The following is a 14,752-nucleotide window of genomic DNA, read 5'->3' as shown; positions in this document are numbered from 1 at the left end:
AGCTTTGTTCGTAGTGATGTTTTCTAAGGCCCACTTGACTTCACATTCCAGGATGTCTGGCTCTAGGTGAGTGATCATACCATCGTGATTATCTTGGTCGTGAAGCTCTTTTTTGTACAGTTCTTCTGTGTATTCTTGCCACCTCTTCTTAATATCTTCTGCTTCTGTTAGGTCCATACCATTTCTGTCCTTTATCAAGCCCATATTTGCATGAAATGTTCCCTTGGTATCTTAATTTTCCTGAAGAGATCTCTAGTCTTTCCCATTCTGTTGTTTTCCTCTACTTCTTTGCATTGATCGCTGAGGAAGGCTTTCTTATCTCTTCTTACTATTCTTTGGAACTCCGTATTCAGCTGCTTATATCTTTCTTTTTCTCCTTTGCTTTTCACTTCTCTTCTTTTCACAGCTATTTGTAAGGCCTCCTCAGACAGCCATTTTGCTTTTTTGCATTTCTTTTCCATGGGGATGGTCTTGATCCCTGTCTCCTGTACAACGTCATGAACCTCCATTCATAGTTCATCAGGCACTCTATCTATCAGATCTAGGCCCTTAAATCTATTTCTCACTTCCACTGTATAATCATAAGGGATTTGATTTAGGTCATACCTGAATGGTCTAGTGGTTTTCCCTACTGAAACCTATATGCAGGTCAGGAAGCAACACTTAGAACCGGACATGGAACAATAGACTGGTTCCAAATAGGAACAGGAGTACATCAAGGCTGTATATTGTCATCCTGCTTATTTAACTTCTATGCAGAGTACATCATGAGAAATGTTGGGCTGGAAGAAGCACAAGCTGGAATCAAGATTGCTGGGAGAAATATCAATAACCTCAGATACTCAGATGACACCACCCTTATGGCAGAAAGTGAAGAGGAACTAAAAAGCCTCTTAATGAAAGTGAAAGAGGAGAGTGAAAAAGTTGGCTTAAAGCTCAACATTCAGAAAATGAAGATCATGGCATCTGGTCCCATCACTTCATGGGAAATAGAGGGGAAACAGTGGAAACTGTGCCAGCTTTTATTTTTTTGGGCTCCAAAATCACTGCAGATGGTGACTGCAGCCATGAAATTAAAAGACGCTTACTCCTTGGAAGGAAAGTTATGACCAACCTAGATAGCATATTCAAAATCAGAGACATTACTTTGCCAACAGAGGTCCATCTAGTCAAGGCTATGGTTCTTCCAGTGGTCACATATGGATGTGAGAGTTCGACTGTGAAGAAAGCTGAGCGCTGAAGAATTGATGCTTTTGAACTGTGGTGCTGGAGAAGACTCTTGAGAGTCCCTTGGACTGCAAGGAGATCCAACCAGTCCATTCTGAAGGAGATCAGCCCTGGGATTTCTTTGGAAGGAATGATGCTCAAGCTGAAACTCCAATACTTTGGCCACCTCATGTGAAGAGTTGACTCATTGGAAAAGACTCTGATGCTGGGAGGGATTGGGGGCAGGAGGAGAAGGGGACAACAGAGGATGAGATGGCTGGATGGTATCACTGACTCGATGGACGTGAGTCTTGAGTGAACTCCGGGAGATGGTGATGGACAGGGAGGCCTGGCGTGCTGTGATTCATGGGGTCACAAAGAGTCAGACACAACTGAGAAACTGAACTGAACTGAACTGAAATAGTATTCTTGGACTACATCACTTTCTTTCTTTTCTCCACACTTTGAAGCCCTGTTCCTAAAATGCACTCCATCCTTCTTTTCCTTCTGGAAACAGTCTGAATTACCCTTCGAGATCCCTGCTTTGGTGAAACCTTCCTGACTTTTCCATTCTGCAGGGCTAAATAAATTCTCTCTTACCATACTCACCTTTTGCCCAGCTTAGGTTATTTCCTATTCTCTGACGCCCATAGAGCCGCTGCTGCTGCTAAGTTGCTTCAGTCCTGTCCGACTCTGTGGGACCCCATAGACGGCAGCCCACCAGGCTCCCCCGTCCCTGGGATTCTCCAGGCAAGAACACTGGAGTGGGTTGCCATTTCCTTCTCCAATGCATGGAAGTGACACATAGAGCCACACTTGGGCTTTATTCATTTTTGTATTCTTATAGTAAAATGCTTTGCCAACAAAGGAGATCCTCAATAGCTTTATAAAGTAAAAACCTGTGAACTGATTTCAACTGTTAGATTACATTCCCTTTAACTCTCTTTTTGTAATTCATCAGGGGAGTTTTGCCATTATTATCCTATCCTGTGAAATACAAGTTAATTCTCCTTGTACTACTATCTCCAGTTGGCCTACAAGCTTTTTTTTTTCCTTGAACTTCAATTTTGGTGTTGCTTATTCAATTTATAAGAACATTTAGTCTAAAAGTCTGGTTCCAGATGAACATAGATTATCTTTAAACACTTCTTCATAGAATTAATTCCTTACATATTCATGGAATGATAAATTTTTTCAAAGCACTTTTTATAATATACTTTACCCTCACATTAACTCTGAAATATATGTAAGCAATGTAGTATGCTCTTTCAGCATTTGAAGTTAAAGTGAAATGTTCACCATGAACTAGGAAAACAGGAAGTTCAAAAAAATCTTTGCAATGCCCACCTAAATCCTCAGGGGGGATGGTCCACCAGGTACTCTTCCCTAGGCATCATTCTCCAATGACAGGGGCTAAAGATTTGCCCCATTCCACTTCCAAGCTTCTAGAATCCCTAATACTTAATTGAAAAACAGGTCCAGACATGTTGCATTAACCTGAATTAATGCCAAAGTAGTAATCCAAGTCTTTTGATTCCCAGTGTAAGAACCCACTTTGCTTAATTACATTCAACTTTATAAATGCTGCTATCATCATCCAGCAATACAAAGATGCTTCACAAATCTGTCTTCACAAACATTTAGAAATGAAAACTCCTGTGCCTTTTTCTCAAAAAAAAAAAAAGCTATATGTGATGGTCAAAAGTTTTTCCATTAATGCTGTGGAGTTAGTTACAACGGGCAACTTTAAAATACCCAAGTATAATGATTTAAATAAGAGTGCATAAGAAAGTCAGTAATCCATAAATCAATGTATGACACTGCATTATGTCTCACTTTTAAGCCAATGCTGTGTATTCTAGTGTTTGATGCGTTTCGGGAAATACATACATCATAGATGAGATGGGAAACAAAGATTTTAGCATCCTGATCCACTAACAATAAATCCAGTACAAATTAATGAAAGACAAAAAACAATACCAGAGACTTAAATTGAGGATCTCAAGTTGGTAATGGTAGGATGAAATAAACACCCGCCATAAGAATAAAAGGGATTAGCTCAGGAACGGGTGGAAACAGCAGAGCTTCTCTCTGTTCTCCCTATATTTCCAACCACTTTCTAAGAATTTTGATGTGGTCACAAGAGTACAGCCACCCATGAAAATACAGGTACAACCAATGCTTCCTCCTTAGGGCACTCCATAACCATTGGTAAGAATACAACCCACTACCATTTAGAATTACAAAACACATGCTCTAGCTATGTGTCTTTGGAAAGACTGGATCATTTAGGGGCAGTTCAGTGTCTATTTTTCCCTACATACGACTCTCAACAATGGTTCCAAATGGTTCTCTTCCATTTCTGCTCTCCTAAGGAAGAGAAATTAATCTCTTCTCTTTCAGGGGGACTATGTTTTCTGTATTCCTTCTCCAAGTATGACTCTGTCTATGTTTTCTTTCTTTTTTTTTTTTTTTAAGAGGACTAGTTTTTTGTTTTTTTTTTTTTTCCTGCTAATGCATTAGGTTTGTTTTAAAGTTTTAAGTCCATAAATATACTTGCACTACAAATATCTGTATAAGCAAACCGGGGAGTGAGGCTGGAGATTAGAGGAATGAGATGTTGGGGCTTTTATTATTTGAAATTATCTCACTTTTATTCAAAAAATAGGAAAAAAGTTCTGATAATTATGGAAGTGTGTGTTTGCCGCTCAGTCCTGTCCGACTCTTTGAGACCCCATGGCTTCTCTGTCCATGGAATTCTCCAGGCAAGAATATTGAAGTGGGTTGCCATTCCCTTCTCCAAGGGGCTCTTCCCCACCCAGGGAACTATGGAAAAGCAAGCTGAAATAACTGATGTGACTTCCCACCCCACTGCCCTGAGCCTCTCCTAAGCGCTTCCTAACTTGAGTTTCTAAGCGACAGGAAGAAAAACGGTGCAACGGAAACAAAACCAGCAAAAACTTACCTCCAAATCTCCAAGTGAGAGCAGGTAAGGAAGTTCTGAGAAAGGGCGCTGGATTCATTTAGTAGAGGGAAAAAAAAAAAAAAAGTAAGAAAGTCAAAAGCGCAGAGTGTGTGTTGTGATGAGGGATTCCCTGGAAGGCTGGGGATTAGGGGAGAAGGAAAGGGCGCGAACTCACCCCCCAGCCAGTTGTCGGAGATGTTCTGGAGCATAGTGACCGGGATGCAGAAGAAGGCGATGAGCAGGTCGCTGAGCGCCAGGGAGCAGATGAAGATGTTGGTGACAGTGCGCATGGTCTTGCTGCGGGTCACCACGTAGACCACCAACGAGTTGCCAAAGAGTGCCAGGGCGAAGATGAGCACGCCGGTGAGCACGAAGGCCAGCTTGGCGCGCCCGGGCAGCTCTGGGGTGTAGACGAGCGGCCGCAGCCCGTAGAGCGAGATGAACTGCTCCCGCGTCAGGTTGTGGTCCCGCAGCAGCCGGGAGAACTGCTCCGGAGTGATGTTGAGCGATTGCATGCTGCTTGCGCCCCGAGCGTCATCCACCTCCGGGGCACGGACTCCCGCGCAGCGGGGCGCGGGCTCCTGGAGGACCGGCCCGGCGGCCGCCTCCCGCCCCTGGAAGCCTCGGCAGCCTCTGCTCTGCGTTCCGGCGCGCGGGAAGGCTCCCGCCAGCACCTCCGGAGGTTCGGGGGAGGGAAAACAGTGCAGGGCTTTAATTCATAATCGAGAGCCAAAGCGAGGGAGATTATCCCATTGACCAAAAATGTTCCTAGTTCAAAGTTCTCCTCTTCTCTGAGACCAGGCGCTGTGGCCGTCCGGAATGCCGGAGCGGCACTCCCCGCGCCTTTCGCTCCCAAGCCACGCGGTGAGGGCGCCGCACCGGCTCCGGAGCGGCGGAGGGCGGGGCGGGAGCTCGGTTGCGCGCCGCTCACTCGCAGCTTCAGCTCTGAGACCCCGCCTCCGCACCCTCCCGGCGGGAGTGGGAAACTCCTCCCTGCTCCGCAGTCTCTGGAGCGCAGACCCTGTCTGGTGCCCCAGGTCCTGCGTCTGTGTAAAACTGAGTACTGTGGTTTTCCACAGTCTCACGGTTTCTCCTCTTATGAGATAATAGGGCTACAGCCAGCCAAGGCAAAATGAGATTTATTTTTAATTATTCTCCTGTGTTAAAAAATAAGTACAGCTCCTAGGAAATCACAGATAGTACAGAGAGGTCTCCTGTATCCTGCACCTGGTTTCTCCTATTGATTACATCTTGTTTAACTATAGTACAATACAAAACCAGGAATTTGATATGTGTGTGATACATTGTGTGTGTGGGTCTGTGTCATTTTATACCAAGTGTAGATGCCTGTAACCACCACCAAAACCAAGATAGAAAACTCTTCTCTCACTACAAAGATTTCCATAAAGCTATCCCTTTACAGTCACACCCAGTAGTCCCCCTACCTCTAAACCCTGATGATCACTAATTATTCTCCGGCTCTGAATTTTGGCAGGTTTATAAACAATCCTACAGTATATAATCTTTTGATACTGATTTTTTTTCCCCACTCAGCATAATGCTCTTAAAATTCATCCAAGTTGTTAGGTGTATTGGTAGTTGCATTTTTACTACTGAGGATATGTCACAGTTTAACCAGTCACCCATAATAAGATATTTTAGTTGTTTCCAGTTTGGGGCTATTACAAATAAAGCTGCTATGAAGAGCCAGGTACAGATTTTTGTGTGAATGTTTTCATTTCTCTGAGAAATGACAAAATGTTTGCTTGTCCAGTCTGGGCTTTCCTGATGGCTTAAATGGTAAAGAATTTACATGCAATGCAGGAGACCCAGGTTTGATCCCTGGGTCAGGAAAATCGCCTGGAGAAGGGAATGGCAACCCATTCCAGTATTTTGGCCTGGAAAATTCCATGGACAGAGGAGCCTGGCTGGCTACAGTCCATGAGGTTGCAAAGAGTCACACACAACTGAGCCACTAACACTTCTCTTCACTTTGCTTGTCCAGTCTATGGTTTGTATATTTAGGTTTTTAAGAAATTGCCAAGGAGTACATCAAGGCTGTATATTATCACCCTTCTTATTTAACTTATATGCTGCTGCTGCTGCTGCTGCTGCTAAGTCGCCTCAGTCATTTCCGACTCTGTGCGACCCCATAGACGGCAGCCCACCAGGCTCCGCCTTCCCTGGGATTCTCCAGGCAAGAACACTGGAGTGGGTTGCCATTTCCTTCTCCAATGCATGAAAGTGAGTACATCATATGAAATGCCTGGCTGGATGAATCACAAGCTGGAATCAAGATTGCCGAGAGAAATATCAATAACCTCGGATATGCAAATGACACCACCCATATGGCAAAAAAACGAAGAAGAACTAAAGAGCCTCTTGATGAAAGTGAAAGAGGAGAGTGAAAAAGTTGGCTTAAAACTCAGCATTCAGAAAACTAAGATCATGGCATCTGGTCCCATCACTCCACTGTAAATAGATTAGGGAAACAGTGGAAACAGTGGCTGACTTTATTTTCTTGGGCGCCATAATCACTGTGGATGGTGCCTGCAGCCATGAAATTAAGATGCTTGCTCCTTGGAAGAAAAGTTGTGACCAACCTAGACAGCATATTAAAAAGCAGAGACATTACCTTGCCGACAAAGGTCCTCTACTCAAAGCTATGTTTTTTCCAGCAGTCATGTATGGATGTGAAAGCTGGACAATAAAAAAGGCTGAGCCCCAAGGAATTGATGCTTTCAAACTGTGATGCTGGAGAAGACTCTTGAGACTCCCTTGGACAGCAAGGAGATCAAACCAGTCAATCCTAAAGGAAATCAGTACTGAATATTCATTGGAAGGACTGATGCTAAAGCTGAAGCTCCAATACTTGGGCCACCTGACACGAAGAACTGACTCATTGGAAAAAAACTTTGATGCTAGGAAAGATTGAAGGCAGGAAGAGAAGGGGATGACAGGGGATGAGATGATTGGATGGCATCACTGACTTGATGGACATGAATTTGAGCAAGCTCCGGAAGTTGGTGATGGGCAGGGAAGCCTGGTGTGCTGCAAAGTCCAAGCCTTCCAATGCTGGTTGCAAAGTTGGACATAGCTAAGCGACTGAGCAACAACAAGAAATTGTCAAACTACTTTTGGGAATAGTTTTACATTTTAACTTTCCACCATCTACATATAGAATTTCAGTTTCTCCACATCCTTGGTATTGTCATTATTTTTATTTTAGCTGTTTTAATAAGTGTTCAGTGATATCTCATTGAGTCTTATTTTGCATTCCTCTAATAGCAAATGATATCGAATATCTTCTCATGTATTTATTTGCCATCCCAGTATCTTCTCAGTGAAATGTTTTTTTAAAATATATTTACCCATTTTCTAATTGAACTGTTTGGCCTATTTGCTGTTAAGTTTAGAAGGTACACTTTGTATAAAGTGAAAGTAAAGTGAAGTCACTCAGTCGTGTCCGACTCTTTGCGACCCCATGGACTGTGGCCCACCAGGCTCCTCCATCCATGGAATTTTCTAGGCAAGAGTACTGGAGTGCAAGATGCTAATTCTTTGTCAAATAAGTGGCTTGTAAATCTTTCCTTCTGTTTGTACCCTGTTATTTATCCCTCTCATGGATCAAAGTTTTCATTTTTAAATTTTTTATTGGAGTACATTTGCTTTACAATGGTGTGTTAGTTTCTGCTGTACAATGAAGTGAATTGGCTCTATGTGTACATATATACCTTCCTTCTCAAAGGTTTTAATTTTGATGAGGTCCCATTTATCCTTTTTAAATTTTATTAGTTATACCCTTGACGTCCAGTCTAAGAACCCTTCACCAGATTCGCTGTCCCTAGGCTTTTCTCCTGTGTCCTTTTCTAAGAGTTCTGTGGTTTTACATCTGACATTTTGAGCTCTCTATTCTGTTCCACTGACTGAAGTGTCTCTTTGTCCTCCAATCCCTGACAGTCATGAATACTGCAGCTATGTAAGTCTTGAAACCAAGTAGGGTGATTTCTGCCACTTTCTTCTTCTTTTACAGAAGAATTTTAGATATTCCTGGGCTTATGCCTATTTATATAAATTTTATAATATATTTGTGTGTCTCTACAAAATGCCTTTCTAGGATTTTGATAGGAATTGAGATCTCTACTATGAACAAATCTGTGAATAGAGTAGATCTCATTGTATATTTAGGTCTTCTTTGATTTCTTTCATCAGCATTTTCCAATTTTCAGCATATAAGACCTGCATATATTTTGTTAGATTTGCACTTAAGCTATTTTTAAGCATCTGTGTGTGGTATTGTAGTTCTAATTTTCAGTTCCATGTGTTCATTGCTAGTAGATGGAAATGCAATTATTTTGTATGTTGATCTTGAAACCTATGATGCTACTGAATTTACTTATTAGTTTTAGGCAGTTTGTTGTTGTTGATTTCTTGGGATTTTCTACATTGACAATCATGTCATTTGAAAATAGAGTCATAAAGAGGATGAGATGGTTGGATGGCATCACTGACTTCCATAAGTCAGGAAGAGAAGAACAAATGTAGTGTATTAATGCATATAGGTTGAATCTAGAAAAATGGTATAGATGATCTATTTGCAAAGCAAAAATAGAGACACAGATGTAAAGCATTAGTCACAATAGGCAAAAAGTGGAAACAACCCAAGTGTCTATCAATGGATAAATATATATAAAAATGTGGTATTATATGTGTGTATATATATATACACATATATAAAAATATATATGTGTGTATATAAATATATGTGTATATATATAATGGGATATTATTCAGCCTTAAAAGAGAAGGAAATCCTAACATGTGATACAACATGAATTAACCTTGGGACATTATGCTAAGTGAAATAAACCAGTCACAAAAAGACAAATGCTGTATGGTTCCACTTATCTGAGGTACCTAGGGTAGTCAAATTCACTGAGCTAGAAAGTAGAATGGTGGCTGCTAGGTGTTAAGTGTTGGAGCAGATGGAGAGTTGTTGGGGTATATCAAGCTTCTCTGTCTTGCAAACTGTAAAGAGTTCTGGAGACTGGTTGCACAATGAAATGGATGTACTACACACTGAACACTTAAAAATGGTTAAGATAGTAAATTGTATGGTTTGTGTATTTAACCAGTATTTTTTTAAAGGGAGTGAAAGCATTAATAATAGCATCATTTGAACTACACATTGCATTATTTTATTTTTACAACAACTGTATGAGGCAGGTGCTTTTATTATTCTCATTTTATAAATGAAAAAGGGAGGCATAGGCAATATTATGAAACTCACTCAAGTTCACACAGCTCAAAAACTGTTAGTTTCTTAGAATTCCAGGAAGTAAGGTTCTTAAGCCCATGCTGTCTTTACTATCCAGCAAAAATCTATTAAACTTACCAGGACAAAACAAAAAGAAGGAGAGGCAGGGAATGGAGGCTTGGGGTTGGTAATGAAGAAAGACAAGCAGGCACTTATACCAGTGAATCTAGATTATAAGAAGCTACAGCAACTGAGTAGAACATTTAGCTACCAGCTTCCTGACAAGAAGGGAGTCAGTCTTCATTACTCAAAAGAGAGAAGAAGCATACCTGTATGTCAGAAGAGACCAGGCTTTTTCTGACTCTGAACTGCAGCAGGAATTGACCACACCAGCCTTTATATAAAAAACATGAAAGTACATGCTGATGTGTCTTCAGCAGTAGTGGACATTCGGCATGTCGCCATTCATAGGACAAATGATGCTGGCTGATGGCATAATTCGAGTCATAGCCCATAAAATGATGTGTATGGAAAGCCAGAGTAATAAAATGCAGGCATGCTGCTTTCTGGCGATTTGACTGGGTAGGAGAAAGCTTAGGAAATGTATTACTATTCACATCTCATAAACTACCAGACCTGAATATTAATTGTATTTGTCAGGCTTTGGACAGGAGCTGCATATAGGAAATGGCTCTAAATTGAGATAAATGAGTTAATTTCTGCTGTTGATTGAAAAGAGACCCATATGCTCTGGACACAGCATATCTACCAGTTAGTGGATTTGTTAGGAAAGTTAAGGGATCAGCTGCACTGTCCTACTGTTCAAGTGGACCCCTCTGATTCTGCATGCGGTCAGCAACAGACTGTAGAGCTGTTGTTGTTCAGTCAATAAATCATGTCTGACTTTGTGATCCCATGGACTGCAGCACACCAGGCTTCCCTGTCCCTTACTATCTCCCGGAGTTTGCTCAGATTCATGTCCATTAACTCAGTGATGCCATCCAACCATTTCATCCCCTCTTGTCCCTTCTCCTCCTGCCTTCAATCTTTCCCAGCATCAGGATCTTTTCCAAAGAGTCAACTCTTCACATGAGGTGGCCAAAGTATTGGAGTTTCAGCTTTAGCGTCAGTCCTTCCAATAAATATTCAGGACTGATTTTCTTTAGGATTGACTGCTTTGATCTCCTTGCTGTCCAAGGGACTCTCAAGGGTCTTCTCCAACACCACAGTTTGAAAGCATCAATTCTTTGGCTCTCAGCCTTCTTTATGGTGCAACTCACACATCTGTACATGACTACTGGAAAAAAACCATAGCTTTGACTATACAGACCTTTGTCAGCAAAGTGATGTCTCTGCTTTTTAATACACTGTCTCTGAGGACTAACTTAACCCATGGGGCTGAAGAACTGCCACTGAGAATCTTTAGAAAATAAAAAAACCAATAAAAATAGTGTGGACTAGACGTGGGTAAATTCTCCATTTCCCCAAGAAGGAAAACAGTGATTTTTAAACCATAAATTTAAGGTGAGCTCCAGTAAAACTATAGAGTAATTTAATAAAAGGAAGGAGATTATCAACACAGGCTTTTATTAAGAACAAGGTTTGTCAAAGTACTACATTTTATTAGGTGCTGCTAGACTAGCAGTTGCTAGACACAAGTTTATTTTCTTGGGCTCCAAAATCACTGCAGATGGTGATTGCAGTCATGAAATTGAAAGACACTTGCTCCTTGGAAGAAAACTATTACAAACCTAGAGAGCATATTAAAAAGCAGAGATGTTACTTTGCCAACAAAGGTCCATATAGTCAAAGCTGTGGTTTTTCCAGTGGTCATGTACAGATGTGAGAGTTGAACTGTAAAGAAAGCTGAGTACTGAAGAATTTATGCTTTTGAACTGTGGTGCTGGAGAAGACCCTTGAGTGTCCCTTGGACTGCAAGGAGATCCAATCAGTCCATCCTAAAGGAAATCAACACTAACTATTCATTGGAAGGGCTGATACTGAAGCTGAATCTCCAATACTTTGGTCACCTGATGTGAAGAACTGACTCATTGGAAAAGACCCTGATGCTGGGAAAGATTGAAGGCAGGGAGAGAAGGCTGAAATGGTTGAATGGCATCACTGACTCAATGGACATGAGTTTGGGCAAGCTCTGGGAGTTGGTAATGGACAGGGAGGCCTGGGGTGTTCCATGGGGTCGCAAAGAGTCAAACACGATGAGTGTCTGAACTGAGACTAGCAGTAGAACACTGTGGTCAGGGGAGCCCCTTCTCATCCCTCAATCCCAGCTCTGTCACTCACTAACTGCAGAACCCAGTTGAACTTGTTAACCTGTCTAAGCCTCAGTTTCCTTATTCATAACCAGGGGATATAATACCTACTTAATGGTTCTATTGTGAGCAATAAGCAAAACAGTTTACATAAATTGTTTAGTACAGTGCCTAACAAAAAAGTGGTTGATAAACATTAGTCATTGTGATTTTCTTCTGTCAAAATAAAAAAGCAAGCGTAGGTTTAAAATAATGTTATGAGTTTAAGATTTGAAACCCTCAGGAATTGTTTTCATTTTTATTAAAAATGTTCTCTTTGTCCCTATATGGTAGTCACTGGAGAGTAACTTTCTCTACTTCACAGTCACCTAAGGTTCATTTTTTCAAATACAAATGTCATTTACCGACTTGACTAATAAGAGAATACAGGCATGGGCTACACTGTTGGCTCAGATGGTAAAGAATTTGCGAGAAATTCAGGAAACCCAGATTTGATCCCTGGGTCAGGATGATTCCCTGGAGAAGGGAATGGCAATCCACTCCAGTATTCTTGCCTGGAGAATTCCATGGACAGAGGAGCCTGGCAGGCTAATAGTCCATGATGTTACAAAGAGTCAGACATGACTGAGTGACTAACACACACACACACACACACACACACACACACACATTGAACATAAGAATGTAGCCAAATGTTAGAAAGGTCTCAGTGTCCTTCTAGGGGATTTATACACTTAAGTTTTAACCTCCCTAATGTTTAGCTGACTTGTCTCCAAGTTACTTTTAATGAGACTAAGGTTTTACACAACATATTGCTGAAGGAATAATGTATGATTGAATTTAATATATGCAATAGTGTGTGGGCATAGTAAATGAGAGATGATAAAGGGTTAGCAATGATGGTATAAGCACAGATGTTATTTAGTTTATTTTGATTGGAAGTGTTTTCTGTTTTTTCTACAATTAACATATATAAAAATGGGAGAAATATTTTGAATTTTAATATAGTGATGAGGAATGTCAAAATCTAAAATTTTTATAATTGGATGAGAACATGCTTGGAATGTGTTTGTTCAAATTTTCTAGCCAATTTGGCTTAGTGGATATAAATCATAGCCTCCAGGCTTAGGACAAAGTTGTAAACACATTTCAGAATATCCATTTATTTTTTCATCAAACACACATTATCCCCAAGATATGCCACATGGTATGTTATATATGAGGAGTAAAATGATAAGTTAGATAGAGATTAATTCTTGGTGGCGGAGCTTATTGCCCTTCCTGGAAAAGAACTGAAGCCTAAATTTTCCTGTCAGAAGTTCTCATGTTTGAAAGTGAATTAGAATCATCTGAGGAGCCTTTCATAGTGCCAATGCCGGGCCCCACCTGCAGAGACTGTAGTTTAATTGAAGGGACTCAGGTAACTCTAATATGCAGCCAGAGCCTGAGGAATGGGTATTGAAACTGATGGTTGAGGGATATGAGGAGGGACGTGCAGAGACAGAGAGAAGGAGGAGCCTGGGTGGAGGCTGGTCAGTGATGGATGCAGATGAGGGATGCAGGGGGCACGGGAAAACATGATTCCCAGTGAAGCCCCCAGAAGCTACTGCACACCTGCTTACAGGTATGCCCCGTGTACATGTGCTTTTTAAATGTTTTATGAAAAATGACCTGGCCCCTTTAAATAAAGGGAAATCTGTGCCAGCCATCTTGAGACAGGTGGGGATGACTGCTAGAAGCCGGTGACACAGTTCAGTAAAAACAAAATTCTGTGTGCATATGAATAATTTATCATAACCCCCAGCTCCCATAGAGAGAAAGCTGCCACACTTCAGTTCAAATGGCATGTGGGGTGGGTCAGGCTAGAAAAGGCCAATAAGCAGAGACTCCATAGAACCCCAAGGACAGAGGAGGTCACTGGACAAGTCTCCACAGGCATTGACAATAAAGCAGAGACCATCCAGGGAGACTGGCACATGGATTCCCAGAGGCCTGGCAGAGTCATAAGGCCACAACAGCAGACCGTGGGCATCAGTGAGATGTGGCAGCATGTGGCCAGCCCAGGCTGGGGCTGACGTTTGGGGCTTAAACTACAGATGCCAGAGGGAAGAAAGGGAGTAAGAAAAGGTGGTTATCTCGGGTCAGGGGCAGCCTCAGAGGCTGGAATGTGAGTGTAGAGAAGAGAAAAGTAGAGACGTAATGCTGAGGGTGGACTAAAAGGCAGACAATAACCAACAGCTATGTATGTGCCCACTTTAAGAGGGACTCGGCACTGTCCCAGAGGTCTGGTTCAGCCCACGTCAGGCTTAGCTGGCGGCAGCTGCAGGACCTCCATGGCCTCTGTGGGCAAACCTCATGGGCCACCGTGAAGCAGAGTGGAGCTAGACACGAGGAGAAGGGAGCAGCCAGAGAGCCCCTTTCTTGGGGCCTGAGGCTGGAGGAGCCCCTCTCTCCTGCAGGCTGCATGGCAGAGAAAGGGATGTTCTGCCTGGAGCCAGAGGGCCCCAGAGCTGCTTGCTTCTGTGCTGAACTTGGGTGTCAGAAACTCTGAGAGGGGGTAAACCAGGAATGTCGGGAAGGCAGTTACCAGGGGTAAGAATGCCTGAAGCATAGGAGACGGCTCCCAGGAAGGACTTTAAGTAATCTGGGATGATGGTACTGCAGGTAAGAGCAAAAGAGGCGTGCTTGTTCACTTGTATGGGGAGAGGAGAGTCACTTTATTTATTTATTTATTTCCCTACTGCATTTCCTAGATGGGGAAACCAAGGTCTGGGAACAGTGGAGGGTCTCATCTAGGTCTGGAACCCTGCTGCATGCACATTCACAAGCATTATATGTATTCCCATTTTGTAGAGGAGAAAACTGAGGCTCAGAGAGGTGAAGGAGCCCAGATATAGCCAATGGCAGAGCTGGGATTTGACTACAGACCTGACTTAACTGCAAGGCCCATTCTTTCTTTCACTTTATAATTTATATGTTTTCAACTAAAAACATAAAAGGTTCAGAACTTTTTAAAGAGAATGAAAGGGAAGACAATTACATGAAGATTTTCAT

General features: G+C 42.0%; 1 protein-coding gene across 1 annotated transcript in view; it reads right to left on the bottom strand.

Annotated features, from left to right (window-relative positions):
• QRFPR (pyroglutamylated RFamide peptide receptor) overlaps nucleotides 1-5,077 on the bottom strand; it is a 60,487-nt gene extending 55,410 nt beyond the window's left edge. The window contains exon 1 of the mRNA XM_006062151.3: nucleotides 4,347-5,077. Within this exon, the coding sequence (XP_006062213.1) occupies nucleotides 4,347-4,686 (340 nt within the window). The 5' untranslated portion in view covers nucleotides 4,687-5,077. The remainder of the gene's footprint in view (nucleotides 1-4,346) is intronic.
• Between the last annotated feature and the right edge of the window lie 9,675 nt (nucleotides 5,078-14,752).

Source organism: Bubalus bubalis, chromosome 7 (assembly GCF_019923935.1).
Source record: "Bubalus bubalis isolate 160015118507 breed Murrah chromosome 7, NDDB_SH_1, whole genome shotgun sequence".
In the NCBI taxonomy this organism is placed as follows: domain Eukaryota; kingdom Metazoa; phylum Chordata; class Mammalia; order Artiodactyla; family Bovidae; genus Bubalus; species Bubalus bubalis.
Note: the sequence above shows the minus strand (reverse complement) of the source record. Positions and strands in the feature narration are given on the sequence as shown.